At 38.9% G+C, this 19,310-nt stretch overlaps 1 protein-coding gene across 4 annotated transcripts in view; it reads left to right on the top strand.

Annotated features, from left to right (window-relative positions):
* The first annotated feature begins 5,125 nt into the window (after positions 1-5,125).
* Positions 5,126-19,310, top strand: part of si:dkey-92i15.4 (aquaporin-10) — a 28,659-nt gene continuing 14,474 nt past the window's right edge. Inside the window, exons 1-7 of one of the 4 annotated variants that reach the window (XM_026940206.3) lie at positions 5,126-5,227; positions 10,376-13,720; positions 14,255-14,459; positions 14,982-15,080; positions 15,336-15,570; positions 16,482-16,598; positions 17,031-17,245. In XM_026940206.3, the coding sequence (XP_026796007.3) occupies positions 11,001-13,720; positions 14,255-14,459; positions 14,982-15,080; positions 15,336-15,570; positions 16,482-16,598; positions 17,031-17,188 (3,534 nt within the window). In that variant the 5' untranslated portion in view covers positions 5,126-5,227; positions 10,376-11,000 and the 3' untranslated portion in view covers positions 17,189-17,245. Of the gene's footprint in view, positions 5,228-8,934; positions 9,053-9,086; positions 9,542-10,375; positions 13,721-14,254; positions 14,460-14,981; positions 15,081-15,335; positions 15,571-16,481; positions 16,599-17,030; positions 17,246-19,310 lie in introns of those variants that run through there. The other 3 variants (XM_026940207.3, XM_034305160.2, XM_053235040.1) reach the window with 3 other exon arrangements.

Below are 19,310 nucleotides of genomic sequence, written 5' to 3'. Positions count from 1 at the left end.
TTCTTCCCACTTGACTAAAGATATTCACAGCGCCACCTATTGTGCTGGAGAGTAACCCTCTCTCTCTCTCTCTCTCTCTCTCTCTCTCTCTCTGTCTCACACACACACACACTCTCTCTCTCTCTCTCTCTCTCTCTGTCTCACACACACACACACACACACACACACACGCCCAGCCCTGTTTTCACAGTCCTGTCTACTGTTTTTTAAATTTCTTTTTTATTATACTTCTTTAAGATTCCCCACGTTTATATTAATGCTTAATTTCTATTCTCCATGTTATAACTATTTTGTTTATTAATAACAGTTCTTCTAGTTCCTGTAATGCTTTGGCAATATTGTACATGGTCAATGCCAGTAAAGCTTGTTGAATTGAATTGAATTAAAACTGCAGCCAAGGGTGTGACAAGTAGGCAAACCCTATCGATCATTTGGTGCATCAGCCAATCACACAGGATTATGGTTATCAGTAGGGTAAGGGTTAGCCAATCATATAACACATCCTGACCGTCAATCACACACCCTCAAAAACCTAGCATATTATCCATCAGCCGCTGATCTTACAACTAAATGCCTATAAGGCATCATATAGTACTCCAGCAAACAGCAGTGCAAGAATTGAGATATAAATGCTATGTTAATATCCACGCATATTATTTTGCAATTAAATCATGTTGTTTTTACTAATATTGAATATTGTTTACAACAAAGGTGCGTGCAAATTTCTTGCTTCATCTTGACATACATCTTCATACTCAGTAAATGGATAGAACCTTAATTAAGCTTTAGGTTGGCTAAAGCAAAGAAATGATGGACAGCTTGTTGTACAATTTGGAGAGGTGCATGGTGATGCCCAGACAGACCTCCCGGAGGAGCATACTTCTCAACAGTGCCTATGAGGATGAAACACTCCTTGTGGAATGGCATGTCACGTTAAGACTGGGCTTCTAGCCCATTCCTAGGCTGTGGTGATGACTTGTCACACAGTGGCTTATACCCTGCTTATACAGAAGAGCAGCCTTGTGTTTTGGCATTGTAACAGATGAATCACCGCTTTTATGACTACATAGATGTAGTGTTTCTGAAGGCTGACATTTGTAGACCAAAAAAAAAGGGCTGTCTACAATGATACCCATTCCAGATGAGTTCCCTGAATGGCTCCATACAGAGAGGTCTTAAGGGACATTTCCTAAACTGCAATGACATAGTCATTACCAAGGGGCCAAACCCATGGGCGCAGATAGCCTGGCCAGGATTACCACACTTTTCCAATCGTCTGTGACAATGAGGCCCTCTTCATGCCTTGCATTAAGATGCATCCTGTATGATCTGATCGTAAGTGGACAGCACTAAGTACAGGTGTGAATGGGATCCAGTTTGTCTCAGAGACCTTTGGAGGTGGTCTGGGATGCATGCATGACAACATAAGATTTGTAGTGAGAATGCAAGAGCATCCTGATGCATCCTGGACAGCAATAATGGACCACCTAATCAACTGCATCATTGCCCTAGCTGGAAAGTATGTAATCCCTGCAAGACTGTTTGGAAATTGAATAAGAAGAACTTGAGGGCCAGCCAGGCCATCCTCAATTCTAACAAGTTGATATACACTCTTTCCTCCAGACAGTTTGGAGTTTGTGTTCTTCTCACTTCCTTAATTCTAACAGCCCCTAGGGAGGCCTACTTTTGCAGCTGCAGTTAACAGTCCAAGCATGCTAGCAAGAACTGGAACTACCCATAATATTCTACCTAAATTGGCTGGCAAGCATGTTAAAATATGGATGACCTGCTCCCTGGTGGAGGCCCATCAGAATCATCCAAATATGGCAGTTCCCTTATGCATCAGAGGCCATCATAGACTTGAGTCACTGTCTGCTTGCATTCCCTGGACACCCTTAGCTCTAGAGGCAGGCTAGAAATTTAGACATTGAATTGGAATGCCTGCTGTTGAAAGGCAACCAAAAAAAAAAAAAAAAAAAAAAAAAAAAAACTGTTCCTGAATTATGAGGGTATGAAGAGTGCATCACACAGCAGGCTAATCAATGTGACCCAGTCTGTAGCTGCACAGCATAGTTAACATCTGATAGCTTACATATGTAATGGAAGGGCTTTAAGGAATCAGACAAAGAACACCATTTTTCTGAATTAAGAAGTATGTGTAGTAGAGCCCATTGTTCTGATTATGTGAATGTGCCAGCTATGTCACAGACATATCAGTAGCTGCAGATTGGAATGATCACTCCAATGTGACCAGCAAAATTGCAGTGAATTGCCTGTATGCATCATGAATGAGGCCATGTCGTAAGACGTCACAAGAATATTGCCATGCAACCACATTCAGTGTTTGGGTATGAGTGCTCCATCCAGTTAAGCCACCAATGACTCACTGCAATTGTATGCGGATCAATTGACACTGGTATGCAGCCCAGGCCAACCTGTTAGCAATCCATCCTGTTAGCTATAGAACGTGCAGTGCAGTATACAGTTTAAAAAGCCTACTTGAATGCTCTCATTCATACATTGAGGCACAGTGAATTTCCCTGTGGCTGGGGCTGTGCAGAACAATGCATTCTGTACTATGAGCTGCTCCACTGCCTCTGGTCAACTCTACGCCATTTCCCTCATCATTGCTCATTTGGCCCATGAATAACACCCATTCTGACCATTTTCTCTCTGAGATGATCAATGCAGAGGTATCAAGCACAGAACTGAGGCACGTTTTCAGCTCCAGAGTGTTCAGGTAGTTATCACACGAGTACAAATACTGCATTATCGCTGGTTATTCCTTTGGAGCCGACCTTATGTACAATATAGTGGGAACCAGCAATTTGGTGATTTACCACAAGGAGCACTATTTTGAGCGAAGAAGCGAAACAGCGTGAAGAACAAAGGGACAAATAGCACCCCCACAACATGATGCTGCCATTCTCATGCTTCGCAGTTGGGACGGTGTTCTTCGGATTAAAAGTCTCACCCTTTTTTCTCCATACATAGCACTGATCTTTATGGGCAAATAATTCAATTTTAGTTTCATCTGGCCAGAGAACACTCCTCCAAAAGGCTGGTGATCACCTGCTGGTGATCTGGCTTTTTTATGCCAGTCTTTTAGTAGGGACTTCTTCCTTGAGCGACAGCGTTTCAGGCCATAGCCATGTAGAATTGTGTTAATGGTGCATGTACATTCCTTGGTACCTTATGCTTTCAACTCCTTCACCAGTTTCATTGTTGTTGTCTCAGGGTTCAGTTGAACTTTTCAGAATGAAGTTCATTCATCCCTGGGAGTTTGCACCTCTTTCCTAAACGGTGCAGTGTGTGTGTGTGTGTGGTCTGAAGATTTTTATATTTGCATACAATTGTTTGTACTGATGCCTGTGATACCGCCAAAGTTTGTTCATCCTTGGGAGTTAATTTGTGCCTCTTTCTTTTTTGTGCCTGAGTTATGAGGTGTCTGTGTGGTCTCGGGAGTTTTATATTCGCATACAGCTGTTTGTAAAGATGCTTGTGATACCGTAAGTTGTTTGGAAATTGCTCATAATTGGACTTGTGGAGGTCCACGATTTTTTGTATCAATGGCAAAAAGGCACTGGCTGTAAAGATAGGCCCATTTACAACCACAGGTGTGCTCCCATTAATTCCTAATTATGACAAATGGCCAATGAAAAGCTTCTAAAAGTCATTACATCAGTTTCTGGAATCTTCCAGACTGATTAAAAAGAGAGTCATCTTGCTTGACTCACTGGAATTCTGATATAGTGAATTAAATTTGATATATATCTGTCTCTAACCAATTTTAAATGACTTCTGATGTGAACAAATTAGAGGCCCTAATTGACTTGCAAAGAGAAATGTAAGGTAACATGAAATATGTGGAGTTGTGAAAACCGGAGATTGGGTATCTTTAGACTAGGTGTCTGCAAACATTTGGGCTCAACTGTACACAAGAAGTCCATGTATTTAAACACTGCAAAACATTTATATTTTAAATAATAAAAAAAACTGTAAGAACATTTGATTCTGAAATAATTTTTTTCAGGGGAACCGTTTTAACTACACTATTTACTTTTGACAGGTAGTGTACATGCAAAATTTTCATCCAGCAAGTCGAGATACCTCCTTGTCCTCACTGATTAGATAGTATTTCACCTCAGTTTTGTGATCATCAGTTTTGTGAGCACATATTTGTATTGACAGCTGCACAATATGAGAAGAGTTCATATCACAAAAAAGCATTCTGATTATTAATTGCTTAGTCAACCTTTCAATGAGGTAAAAGGCATTGGCCTTCAGAGAATTGGACCAAAACCCCTTTGTGTAGCTTTTTAGCAAAAACGTGTACTGTGGATTTAAGTTTGTATGATCAAAGTTCTGGTTTCTAGCAGGTTCTGCAGTAACTAATCTTATCTGCTACCCCTAAACCATATTATTTAAAGAAAGTAGGTCATCTGCTTTGGGTGCGAGTCCAGCAGATGGGTGATTTATCTGCTCTGGCACACCTAACCTGGAAATGAGCTGACAAGTTTAATCGTGTGTGTTAAAGCAGAGTAAGCAAATTATGATCATCTCTGGCCTGCAGAGCCACAGTAGTGCAGGAGTAGTTACCCATAAACCAGTATTGTGCTGAGTTTAGCTGTTTGAGTTGAGCTGAACAGAAAGGTAACAAAAAGATATTTGGGTTATAAAAGGTTACATATATTATGAGTTATCTTCTTGACACAGATATTTTTCTTTTGCTTTGTTTGTTTTTAATCTGTCATGTCTATAAATCCTCTCAGTTTAATCATTTTTATATAGCTTACTTCAACTGAAATTTGACATACTATAAGTATCATTTCACTAATAACCTGCACAGAGTGTCTTGTGAGAGAGCTTTCGTTTTCACTAAAACCACATCCAGGCTTCTGCTTCTCCACATGGCAGTGTATTGAACAGTATGGTGTGTGATGCAAACACAAAGCCCCAACTGCCCAAACTATGTTCAGGTAACTCTGCAAGCCTCCCATGTGCTAAACTAACAATGATAGCTAAAAAGTGTATAATTCAATGCCATAAATGATCGCCATGTCTTAGTTTTTATAGTGGTATATGTCATATCTCTCATCTTCATTGTTCTCTCTCTCTGTTTCTCTCTCTTCCTTTCTCTGCCTAGTGTCTCACGTTTGTGCATGTTTTGCAACTGCAGGAAGTTCACATCTGAAGTAGGCTCATCGAGACGTAGAAAACCGCCAAGGTAATTTTCCTTAATAATTACACAATGATTTGACATGCTCACTTTTATTATTTGTTAGTAGAATGGTATTAGTTAAAATTAATTACATCACCATTGTAATACTGAAAAAAAAACATTGTAAAGAGGTTAATTCTGTGATTAATAATTTTGATAATATTTTGCAGGCTGTGCTGGTGCTTTGTCACCTTGGCTAAAATAAGACTAAAATAAGACAGTTTGGAAATGAAATGTACTCATGTACTCATGTCATGTTTTTGTAAAGTTAGTTAACTGTTAACAAAAAAGTCATGTTTCTGTTCATTTTAGATAGCTATTCAAGTTGGCTAACTATTTAGCTAAAGTGTTGGTGAGTTAGCAAACATAAATTGCTAGGACTACGTTCGTCTTCAGGTAGATATAACTGCTTGTTCTGGATTGTTGGGTGAAATGTTGTAGTATATTGAGTGCACATGGTCAAGGGTCAGAATACTTGTCAGATTCCAGTTAAGCAGCAGATATTTAAGGTGTAATCTTTCTTCTAAGACTCAGGTGCCAAGTCAGAAGGACAAATTTTAGCGTAAAGCAGAGAAAACCAACCGAAAAAAAAAAAAATAATCAAATAACCAAAAAAGAGATATTAGTACAATGAATGAGTTTTATTCAGTGGTATGGTTGACTTGGAGTTTGAGTAAGAAGCTACATAAATAAATTTTTTTTTTAATTTCTTATTATTAGTATTTGCAATAACTATTTTTCAATTTTGATATTTTTATTTTCTAAATACTTTGCTGTTTTATACTACTTTGCTTTTGGCACACCAGAGCGTGTAGTGTTAAGTGTACCAGCTCAAATATGAGTAAAATAAAATCATCATGTTTTTAGAAGAAAAAGAAGCCTTTATTACATTACAGCACACTGAAGTTCCTCTTTCACGTATCCCAGCAGAGGTCAAAGCACAGGGTCAGCCATGATATAGCACCTTGCTCAAGAGGCAGCTTGGTGGTGCCAGGGCTTGAAGCCCTGACCTGCAGTATCCAGAGTTGTCCATCTGTCTATGTTCTAGTGCTCAGCGCTCTAATGTTGTTATCTTTTGTGCCGATCAAGTGATTTGTTGCAGTTACACCGAGTTATGAGTTTATTAGGTACACCTACCTTCTAGCCATACTTACTTTTCAAGTATGCCTTCTGTATTAGTGCACTTTGTAGGGTTACAATTACTGACTGTAGATCATATGTCCATATACATAGTTTGTCAGCTCCCCTCTACACTATGCCTCAATGGAAAGGGACCTCCACAGGACCACCGCTGACCTGGAGGTGGTTATCTATTCTCAAACCAGCAGTGATGCTGACAGGGTAGTGTGTGTGGCGCTGGTACAAGTGTATCAGGCACAGCAGTTTTCCAGGTTTTTTAAACATTCCGTAATAGGGATGTAACTGGATATGAAAACATTATTTGGAATGAACAGATAATGTATTCTAAACTAATACAAATATATACACTATATGGCCAAAAGTATGTGGACACCTGACCATCACACCCATGTGTGGTTCTTCCCCAAACCGTTCCTGCAAAGTTGAAAGCCCAAAATTGTAATGGATGTCTTTGTATGCTGTAGCATTACAATTTCCTGTCACTGGAACTAAGGGGCCCAAGCATGTTCCAGCATGATAATGCCCCTCTGCAGAAAGCGATGTAGACATGGTATGCCAAAGTTGGTGCGAAAGAACTTGACTGGTCTGGACATAGCCCTGATCTCAACCCCACTGAACACCTTTGGGATGAACTGGAACACAGACTGCACCCCAAACCTCCACGCCTGACATCAGTGGCTGACCTCACTAATGCTCTTGTGACTAAATGAGCACACAGCAACATTCCAAAATCTAGTGGAAGCCTTCCCAGAAGATAGGAGGTTATTATAACAGCAAAGGGGGACTAAATCTGGAATGGGATATTCAACAAGCACATATGGGTGTGATGATCAGGTGAAGCCCAGATATGAAGATATGACAGATATGATGCCCACAGCAGTCCTTAGCAACTGCCTGGTCCGGGTAATGTTTAAATTAGGCTACTATTGTCTTTATGTTTTAGGAATTAGACTCAACTAATTCTGTTATAAAATAACATGGGTAGTTACAAACAAAAATAATAACCCTGTGAGTGGGATTAAAAACAGTCCCAAGCACATCTCTCAAGTGATATGAGGTTGAGGAATTGTCAGAACCAGACTTGACACACCATGCTGACTGTGCTAGCATTTCTACCTCTATTTTTTTCAGTGTTTTCTGGGGCATAGCGGAAAAGTTAATGTTTAAAAAAAAAAAACTCTTTGGGTACCTTCTGTACCATGCCCACCTCGGGTTTAAATCCAGTTACATATATGACTATTTTGAGCACAAGACAGATACAGTTACATCTACTGTAACTTTTGTAGTGACTGACTGCTTTGTGACTAGTGTAACACTTCTTAGCAGTAGCAGTTACTTCCACATTCTTAAATGTCAATGCAAATGAGTCTGCATTACCTCAACACATCAATCTAGCCTCTGGATGTCTAAGTTATAGTCTTGGTTATAGTATAGTCCAAAAGACTGTGCATGATTCCCAATACCAAGTGGAGCAGTGATCATAAAAACCTCTCTCCAACATTCTTGCACTGAAATTCATTAATATAAAGACAGGTTACAGATTTAAAAAAAAAACAAAAAAAAACAGTGCCTCTATTATGCCATGGGGGCATTTCTTTATGTTGTTGGCATGGTTTGGATCCTTAGAGGGAAAAGTCACTGCACATCAATACAAAGTTCAGACTGATGACCTTTTTCCTATGAAGAAACCTTTCGATGTGAGTGGACTTTTCCAGGATGACATTCACAGGATACGAGGGCTCACTGAATGCTTTCATGAGAATAACTTTAGGAAGAATGGTTTTAATTGCTCTAGTATAGCTCCAGAGAATCTTTTAGAATCTGTGCTCATGTGCCTTGCAGTGACCCAACACTTTACTAAGGTGTTGTTTTGATTTGTCTTTCATGTGTCACCCATCTACATTTGACTGCAGTGAAGGTGTCTACATGCTTGAGATTTCTGTTCACAAGTATCACAAGATGTGACTACAGTAATGAATTACTGAGAAAACAAGTCAAGAATGCTGCCATGATATGTTAGACTGTTACACCATCCTGTGCATCTGTGCTCTCACAGAAATGTGTGTGCATGCTAGTAGTTACTTTTCCCTTCATATATGAAAATGAACTGAAGGAAGGAGGAAAGTGGTAGATAATGGGTGGGGAGACAGAGAGACAGAGAGATGGAAAAAGAGAGAGAGTAAGAGACTGGGAGACAGAGAGAGAGAAAGAGAGAGAGAAAGATATACAGACAGACAGACATGAAGACAGCGTCAGACAGAGAGACAGCTAGCGAGAGATAGAGTTAGACAGAGAGAGAAAGAAAGAGAGAGAGATACACAGAAAGACAATTAAAGAGAGAGATAGGCAGACAGACAGACAGAGAGAGAGACAGAGAGGCACAGAGAGAGATAGATAGAGAGAGAACTGACAGAGAGTGAGAAAGAAAGACAAAAAGACAATTAGAGAGAGAGAGAGAGAGAGACAGGCAGACCGAGAGAGCGAGAGAGCGAGAGAGCGAGAGAGAGAGAGAGAGAGAGACCAGGCAAGGAAGGGAAGGTGTAACAATGAGAGGGGGTGGGTGAGGGTGAAAAGGAAAAACCTGTCAGGCAAGTTGGCATTGCAGATGAATAATAGTAAAATAGAAAAAGAATGAGCACAAGACAAGAGGAGAGGAAGTATACTGAACATTTGCTGTGATTTTCTTTAAAGGTATGTCTGTTTTCAACTAAATTTGAGGTCTGACTAAAATGCTTGGTTGATTGGTCTGTCATTCATGTGTCAAATGTACAGTGAAAATATGTGTAAGTATGTGTGTGTGTGTGTGCATGTGTGTGTATGTGTTTCCATGCCCCATGAGAGCAGGTGAACCTGTAATCCAACACGCACCTGTTCTCTCACTATACTGACTGTGTAAAGTCACACAGGCTATCTCACCACTCTTTCTCTTCACCCTGATCAACTATCAATCAATTACACATCTACTCCTTTCCTAATCCGCATTTGCTTTTTTCACAGCTCACTTTATTTTTCAGTCAATCATGTTTGTCATCTTTACCTGCTGGGGTGTTGGCTCCTTTGAATGGTTGCACAAAAACACACCTCGTTTTATATTCTTGCCTCCCTCCCTGTCTGCTCCTACTGTGTTTCTGCTTCAACAATACGAAACTCTGGACCTGTATTTTCTCAGCTGATCACAAGGTATTTACTTTGCAGCCACATTAGAGTATTACTGAAAGGATAAAACTAGGAGCATTAGACGTATGATGTACGTTGTGTTTATCAGGTGAGTTCTTTATCATGCGTGGTTTATCGGGCCTCACTCATGGATGGACTGGCTTCCTCCAGCATGTATGTAAATTAGCGCTTGTGTCTGCAAGGCTGATTTTTGTCTCATTCGGAGGTTTTATCTGCTTTGAATGATTACAGGTGTGTGACCAGCCCGTGGAGCTCTTTCCTGGTTGTTTGGTACATTTGTTGATTTCTACAACAAATCTGCTGAAGTATATTTCAATATGCAGACAGAAAGATACATTTTTAATTTTAGATCTATGTTCATTACATGTGTACTGTAGTGTATTTTCTACTCTGCTACAGTAAACAACATCTGTCCAGATTGCGGTCTGGTGTGTTTGACCTGTTATTTGCCTGCTGATCTGGTTTGGTTTAAGCTCAAGAGAGTGACGAAGAGCTAAAAGCATGTTGGTAATGTAAACATAGACTGATACAGTCATTCGATTTACTTCAGGGTGCTATGTATATATAAGTATTTGCTGTAGCTCTCTGAGGAGAATTTTTTTGGTTTGTTATGACGCTTTCATGAGTAGCGTAATTTGTTCCCTGTCGTTAATAACATTTTGGCTTTCTCTGTATCTTTACCTCCATTTCTCACTACAGAATCTAGATTACATTTGCTTAAAGCCTGCCATGCTTTATGATATCTCGTAATTGGGTTTCTCATAATTAGGTTTATCCTTATTACTGTAGTTTTTACAGTAAGGAAATATAATATAATTATATCTATCTTTTTTGTAGGACTTTGGATTATTGGAGTATCTGAAAAAGCCAGTTGCAGAAAGAGGCAGAGAGCCAAAAGATCAGCCAGTGAAACCTGCAGAACACAACACAACATTCTGTAGAAGAAAAAGAAGCAAAGAAGCATACTCGGGCTGAAAAAAATTTCCTGGAAAAAAAAACAGAAGAAAGCTTGTCCTGGGAAAAAAAACAGAAGAAAACAAAGTGTCCTTACAAATGAACAGCTAACTTCCAACATGAGCAAATATAAACAATTCTGAGTACTAAGGACACAAAGGGAGCTGACTTTTTTGGTCTGTATTTGTTATATATGGTTTGTACTTTGCTGGACATTTTATTACTTTTACCCGAACATTACGGCACTGCTGAAAAGCCACACCTGCACCCTGACAAAAAATCTTTTTTTTGTTTATGGATTACTTAAAAAGAATGCCATGTCGACACTTGGACACCTTTGATCACACTGTGCAGGTTGAATTACATAGCTGACAACCTACCCACATTCGGTATGGACATGCAAAGCCATTTATGTGACAAAAATATGAACATGAATTGAAGTACTAAAAAGACAATCACACTGTAATGCACGCACAGTTCCTCAGTTCCTCAATCCCTGTTGTAGAAAATGGATATCTCTGTTAGATCTACTCGTGTGCCTGAATACTCTGCCTATCGATCAGAATCAGTCCCAAGAGTTGGAAGTAGAGAATCTTCAAAATGTTCTGAAGAACAAAACCAAAGTCAGCCAGGCACAGCCCCAACACAGCCTCCTGTTAGGTTCAAAATCCGCTCTGCTAAAGAAAGACAGCAGTCGCTCACCCAAGTCAGTAGTTTTAAGTGCGGGACATTTGAAAATGCAAGCAGAAGCATCAAAGATTGTACAGAAGAGATGCCCAGAGTCCACACCATTTCACCTACATCTCCAGATACTGATATGATTGACAAAATAAGACCTAGAGCTCTGAAACAGCTCAGCTTGACAAAGAAACCAGAACTGTCCATTGGCTCTGAGACAAGCAGTGCCACTCAAAAGAAGCCAGATTGTGTTGAGAGTCCCACCACTAAAGTGAGGGGAAGAACAGAGTGGAGACAAGAATATCTGTCAAACAGAAGTAAGAGCTTAGACTGGGGAGGATCAAAAAGTGAAGGAGGACAAAAGAATCAAACGGATGTTATCAGAAATACTAAGGATCTTGAAGGGAGAGCCATACGACGTTCTGAGAGTTTAGAGAGAAATGATGCATTCAATAGACCAAACTCAAGTGAACTGGCCCGCCCATTAAAGAAAATATCATTACAAATTCAACCATTCAAAGGAACTGGTCAAAGAAAGCAGGACAGCAATGGACTTATCTCCTCAGCAGTACCTGGAACATCACCTGTGAGAACGGTGGCTCTTGCCCAGTCTTTCCCATCCAGAGTAAACACAAATCAAATCCAGGACAGGACAGAGGAAAGAAAAAGTCCCTGGCATTCTGGACATAGTGGTACCAAGCCAGATCAGGCAGAGCACTATCTCAGATCTCAAGTCACTGCATCAAAGGTCAATGAGATCACTGGGAACCACACAAGTCGTAATGTATTAGAAGATAATAGTGAAGTAAGTTCAGGCGTCTCACTTGGAATCATAACCCCTGCCCCTTTTTTTGGTGTCAATGCTACTGATTCAAATTTAAATAGCAGTAAGCCCACTAACAGTTCATTGGATGGATGCTCATCCTTTTCTTCTTTCAGTAAAGTGAAGACAGCGTCATATAAACCAGAAAAGTGTGGTACCTTCCCAAAAACACCCTTCAAAAAGGAGCAAATGAATTTTACTCCCTTGCCAGACACTTCATTTGTTTTCCCCAATGGAAAAGATAACTTGGTTACAATGTCAACATGGTCTAAAGAGAAACCCCAAGATTCAGTATCTTTGGTGACCAACAATAGTATATATGATGAGAGAAGACAGACTTGGCACTCTATAGGACTAGGAACTCATTCTTTAGGCAGAACAAGATACAGACATTTTACAGCTCCGATTTCATATTCAGCCTATGGTCTGAGCAATAGCAATAGTAACCAAATAAGCACCAAGAAAGAAATAGAGAGGCAAGTAGAAAAAACAACTAGTAATTCAAAACACACAAAAGACATAGAGACAATTCCAGGAAAACAACCACATAGCTCACAGGAAGGAATAATTCCTCAGACCAAACCTCAATCATCCCAAAGTATGACAACAGACAGTAAAAAACATTATCATCAAAAACATGGGGTTGGTTTGGAGTTTGGCTCCACAGGAAATCCAAGCAAGAAGAGTGAGACCTTGTTAGAGAAAGTCCAAGAACCACCCTTGGATTGGGTGCGAAACACAATTCACAAATTTGAGGCTCTTGCTCTGCAAAGCCAGAGTTTATCACAGATTCAGCATCCCAGAAGGGCTTTGTCAGTTACAGAAAAGCCAAAAGTGGTGGCCAGTGTGAATAAGACATATTCAGATAGGTCATTAGGTATGAGGTGGGGTGACTGGAATAGAGAGTGCTTGAGAGAGAATCTTTTTAGTAAGAGTGATGTCAGCAACGAGGTAGTGAGTATGCATGATCTAAGTGGACCTGTACAGATCACAACACAAGATAAAGAAGGATCAACAGTGAAAACCCAAAGCAGAGGAACTAAAAGTCAGGAGCCTGGAGTTGTGCAGACTTTGAAACTACTGGATGAATTTCCATCTGACCAGAAGTATGAGGTTACTAAGAATAAGCACGTGGATGAGCCAGATTTCTCTAACGGCAGTAATCTTAAATCTTATCAAAAGCTTAAAAACATTGAATTAACTAAAGAAAAAGTTAAGAATTATCTCAGTTCTACAATGTCACACAACTCCAAAAAGTCCAGTGGGATCACTAATGTATCCCACTCTGATCTTAAGGACTTCTCTCCTAAGCCAGAGAACAAATGTTCAAAGTCTACAAAAGATAAAGCATTTCTAACATCAGAAAGCTCCCCCATGTTACCAAATTCAGATTCATCCATCACAGTAAAGTCAACACAGTTAACAGGCAACAGTGCTCCTTCTAAATCACCATCCAATCTCCTTAGTGACTCAGTAGTAATTCCTCCTATCCAAGACTTCTCTTCAGCTACAGGTGATCTCAGTAATCCCTACAACACAATAAAAGATGAAAAAGTAGCTGCAAAAGTTATTAGTTGGATTATGGATAAAGCTGTTGATGATGAGAATGGTGAAGATGATGACGATGATGAAGACAGCGAGGGAACAGAGAGAGAATATGACTCTGACTCAGGAGAATCATCAGTAACCATCACAAGCAACATGAGCAGTAGGAGTTTTTCTATGAGGTATGATGTTGCAATTACATCAACTTTTTTTCCTGTCTGACAATAGCCAAGATAATGTTTTTGCTAGCATCTTAGCTTTACAGAAGCCAGGCTACAGTTTTCATATATGGTCTTTGTGTTGCAAAAATGCTTGATAAAAACAGAAGCTTATCAATAATCTAAACTAATTGAGATGTAAAATGTCAATAACTAGCCCTGTGGTAAACAGCAATGGAAATGTGTTTGCGAAATTATTAATATAATTGTGGTTTATGTAAGACATCTGCCACCACCAAATGTCAAGTTTCATGATAGCCGATGCATCTTGCCTTCCTATACAGGATAAACGTGGTTATTAGCTTCAACTAAAAAGAAATATTAAACTTACCATATGTTAATAACTTACACTCTGTCCAAAATTCTATAGTAAGTAAAGTGTTCTGTTTTTTATTTATTTATTTTTTTTTTTTTTGTGAAAATCACATATGATCTTCTTCTTGCTTTTTCCATTCCTCATGGTTAACTTCTCCTACTTTTCTTTTCTCTCTTTCACAGCCTTGTAGAGCTACGCAGTCTGGGTGGGCTGGACCTTCCACCCTCAGATGGCAGTGGGTCAAAGGATGACGAGAACTGGATGTCCAAGCGTACAGTGTCCATGAGCTCAGACGTTTCTGCCCTGTCCTCTGTGACACTGCTGGACATGGACGAGCTGGACTGCTTACTGAATGATGTCAGGGGTTTGGAAGATGATGCCATAGAGGTACTAGGAATCCTTTAAAGGTCCAAAAGACATATGTGGCAAGTGGGGGCGGGGTTTAGCAGGAGTCTGCAATGGGAGTATGTGGGAATGTCCAATTACTGAAATCTGGTCATTGTGATAGTCATATCATATGATTTACATTATTTTCATATTCATTAAACCATTCAGTGAGCCCTCATGCCCTGTGTATAGGGACATGGATTTCTTGGAAGAGACCACTCCCATCAGGATAGAAATATTTCATTATAGGATAAAAGTGATCAGTCAAAGCATAACAGAGATGCTTGATTTTCCCTTAATTTGTCACCCATCTGTATTTGCTATCTATAAGTTTGTTAACAACAGGTTCTATAGGATGGATCTTCTGTATACTCAGGAATTATATGCCTTTAGAAATTTAAGTAAAAAGAAGTAAAGCTTTTCTTATATATAAAATTGCTATAGAGAATAGTATATTTATGTCGAATATGGGTATATGTTTTTCTACTACATCTATATACATATATTCTTTATTTATTGCAGAACTGTGAGGATGTGCATGTGGTTGTCCTACATAAGGAGGCAGGAAGTGGACTTGGTTTCACTGTGGCTGGAGGAGTGGATCAGAATAAACCTGTGACTGTGAGTGTTTATTGCATGTGAACAAACATCATGTGAACAAACATCTTAACCTGAGACATAAGTCACAAAACAACAAAATGACTTTTGTACTTTGATAAAAGCGCATTTGATCCTGAAAATAACTGAGGTATAGATTTTTAATATAGAGCTATTTTGGTACCCCTGCCAGAGGTCTCATAACTTGGCAAATATATTTTTTTTTTGCTCTGTGGCTGTGAACAAGCAAGCACTATCTCACTATCTCTCCTCTCTCAGGTTCACAAGGTGCTACGCAATGGCATAGCAGCCCAGGAGGGCTCCATCCATGTAGGTGACCAGGTGCTGTCTATTAATGGCACTTCTCTACATAACTCCACCCACAAGGAGGCGCTCTATACTATGAGAAAAGCAAGAGGGCGGCCCATGGCAGTGGTGGTCATCAGACGAGGTGATGTCACTGAAACAAGCTACAGTATCAAAGACAGTCCACAGAAAGCAGCTGTGAACCCAGGTGCGTGGCAACACATACAGAACATTATTCTTATTTTGCTGTTATTTTTTTGAATCTGTATATTATTAAGTCAGTTGTATTTACTAGTATTAACATTTGATATATAAAATAAACAAAAGATACAATTTTCTCCAAAACCACAGCTGATGTTATCATAGTTGTAATGACAGCTATTATGTAGGCAATGGGCACACTCAGTTCATTGCTAAATAATATGCTATGATTCACTGCCATCAAAAATATAATCAACTAAACTATAACAAAATAGCTTTGTCCCAATTGTATTATTTTGAAATCATATGCTAATGACTATATTATTTTATTTAGATTACTCCTAGTCCATTACTACTATGTAAACTTCAGTGGAGCATGAGTAGATTCATATTTGTAGAAATGATCCTTAGGGAGCAATCTGTGAATTAGTCACCTATTTAGCTCTAGAGACTTAGATGCTGACTTAGAGACTGTCTTTATTTTTTATGTCTATTGAGTACCTCTCACAGAACAGAATTGCCATTTGTGTATAAAGTCAACCTGACCAAATATCTCGTGGTATACAGGATGTTTTAGCCTTTTAGCGCAGGGACAGCAAGTAGCAACAGCAGTGATAGCAATGCTTAATCCTGGTGTCTTCAAATGTGACACTAAAATCATTTTATTTGTAGTATAGAATTATTGTGTGTATGTGTGTGTGTGTGTGTGTGGATAGGAGGATAAGAATTTATGATAATTTTGACCTTGTAAGGATATTTGGCCGCTTTTTTAAATAAAAGTGTCTAACTGTTCCCTTTTGGTTACTGAGGTTACGGTTTTGGTTAGGTGTACGCATAACATTGATTAGCTATATTAATAATTATGTCAGTGGAAGGTCCTCACACGGATAGTAAGACAAACATATGTTTCTTCTACAGGCAGCAGAGTGCGAGTGACTTTGAATAAGTCCAGCTCTGACCTGGGCTTCAGTCTGGAGGGAGGAGTGGGCTCCAGCTTAGGAGACAAACCCCTCACTGTACAGAGGCTCTTCCAGGGTAAGATCAAAATTTTGTAACTTTTATGACATAAAAGTCCCGATCAGAATGTTTTTTCACTTAAATTCAGTTCAATAAAAATGGCAATCACCCACATCAACATGTTTCAAGTTGATTTTATGTAGTGTGTCACTAAATTATGTGTTAGTATAACATAAAGCAATTAGCAATTAGTTTATTGTATAGTCAGTTTAAGATAACATAAAGTTATCATAAAGTAGTCATAAACCAAAATTATGATGAGGATGGTTTCTCTTTTGAGTCTGGTTCTTCTCAAGGTTTCTTTCTTATATCGTCTCAGGGAGTTTTTCCTTGCCACCATTGCCTCTATATATTGGCTTGAAATCACCAGGGTAAAGATGTTGAGATATGTAGTTCTAAAATATTTATAGTAACGTATTCAATAGTAAAGCATCTTTCGCTGTTACTCAGGTGGACCAGTTGGGAAGGTTTTCCCGGGAGATGAACTGCTGGAGGTTGAAGGTCAGAGGTTGGAGGGTTTGAGACGGCTTGAAGTCTGGCACCTGATCAAGAGATTGCCCTCTGGCCCTGTGGAGGTCTTACTGCAACGTCCTCACCAGCGATACTGACAGCATCTCCTTTGTAGCCACTTCAAATATGGACTTAAGGGCTGTATTCAGATTTGAGTTAAGTGTGCACAGTTATGAATTAATATCAGAATTGCACACACTAGTATTCAGACCTCAGAATTACCCTCAGACGTAGGCTCTACTTGGGCAGTGGGTGAGCATGGTTGCCAAAAACAAAGGCATGTCTCAGCTGGTCACTATTCTGACCTTAAATGTAAGTGAATTTTTGTTGCAAGATTTCCAGGGAAGAGCTGTATTTTAACCCACACCATAATCTCATGTCTGTTGCAACCACTATGTTTCTGACAATAATGTTTAAGCTAATGTAAATACACACAAAAAGATGCTGAACTGCAGGCAGTTTCAACAGTCTGAATGGTCAGCTCAGAAAATCAAGCGAAGCACTTGCATAGCAGAAGTGTGAATATGGATAACTTTCTGTGTATACACTGACATAACTTTGGGGTTTTTGAAGTTGCTATCTCTACATAAAGCCCTAAGAAAATATATTAACTCTATAAGAGATTTGTAAGTAATGTTGTTACACAATTACACATTGGTTTCTGGCTTATTTTTGAGTCCAATGTGTTGGATCGAATTCACTATTCTTAAAAGTATTTAGCAATTTTGGAATATTAAAAAGGTAATCATATTCTATGTAAGATTACTATGGCATGCTTTCAGGGGATGCACTAGAGGTTTATGCAACAATTAAGAGGAGATGCAAATAGTTTTCCTGTAAACTAGAACTAAGTACTAGTTTACAGTGTGGCCTAGGTCTTATGTCTTATGCTTATAAAATGCATATATTTAACTTTCTTCTTCTTAATAATAATAATAATAATAATAATAAACTTTATTTTATATAGCTTTATTTTTTACTAAAGGTTAAAATGAAATTGACTTTATATAATGACTATCATATCTGTTTTATGACAGGCCATTTTGACCTCATGAAGAGAATTAATAAATAACTATATTGCACTGCAATGTTCTTTGAAGCACTTCACAGCAGCTAATTGCTAATACTGGTTATATATATACACATACACACACACACATATATATATATATATATATATATATTTATATATATATATATCTCATTGGTTATCAGCAGGGTTGTATAAAGTATCCAATAGCCATATATGAGCAAAAGTAAAGATACTTTGACTCTAATTCATCCCCAGATCTCTCTAAAGCTGATTTTTTTAACCATTTGATTTTTACAGAATGTCTAATATTCGATGGTGCAAAATATTTTTTATTGTGACACACTTAAACAAAAAATCTGACATTTGTTGAGTTCTTAAGTATTGATCACCCTAGGTCAAACCTCCTTTTGATGCAATTACAGCTGCAAGTTTTTTCAAGTTTTGTTACAGATTCTCAGATGGATATGGATTGAGATCTGGGACATTCTAATCCAGTGTAGCTTTGGCCATATACTTAGGGTAATTGTCCTGTTGGAAGATGAACCTCTGCTCCAGTTTCAAGTCCCTGGATCAAGACTGGAACAGGTGTTCTGCTAGGATTGTCCTGTATTTGGCTCCATCCGTCTTGGCCTCAACCCTGTTTCCCAGTCTCTGCTGATGAAAAGCTTTTGCACATGATGATGCTACCACCACCATGCTTCACTGTTGGGATGGTATTATCAGGATGATGAGCAATGTTTGGTTTCCACCAAATGTAGTGCTTTGTGTTAAGGCCAAAAAGTTCAATTTTGGTCTCATCAAACCAAAGAACATTTTTCACGTTTGCTGAGTTTCCAACAGCATTTTGGCAACCTCCAAAAGAAATTTCATATGAATTCGTTCTCTTCCATAAAGCCCAGCTTGATCGTCCTGTGAACAGCTTTTTCCATCTGAGCTGTGGATTTCTCCAACTTTTTCAGCGTTACTTTTGGCCTCTCACTTGCTTTTCTCAGTAATGCCCTACTTACCCAATCACAATCTTTTGGTGAAGGGCCTCCTCTAAACAAAATCACAGTTGTGCCATATTCTTTCCATATTTAAATAATAGACTTAGTGGTGTTCTGTGAGATGTTCAAAGTTTGTGATATTTTTTGCGACCAAACCCTGATTGATACTTTTCCAGAACTTTGTCCTGGACTTTTTGATAG

This window comes from Pangasianodon hypophthalmus, chromosome 1 (genome assembly GCF_027358585.1).
Source record: "Pangasianodon hypophthalmus isolate fPanHyp1 chromosome 1, fPanHyp1.pri, whole genome shotgun sequence".
NCBI lineage: Eukaryota > Metazoa > Chordata > Actinopteri > Siluriformes > Pangasiidae > Pangasianodon > Pangasianodon hypophthalmus.
The sequence above is the reverse complement of the archived record's forward strand: the minus strand, read 5'-3'. Positions and strand labels throughout refer to the sequence as shown.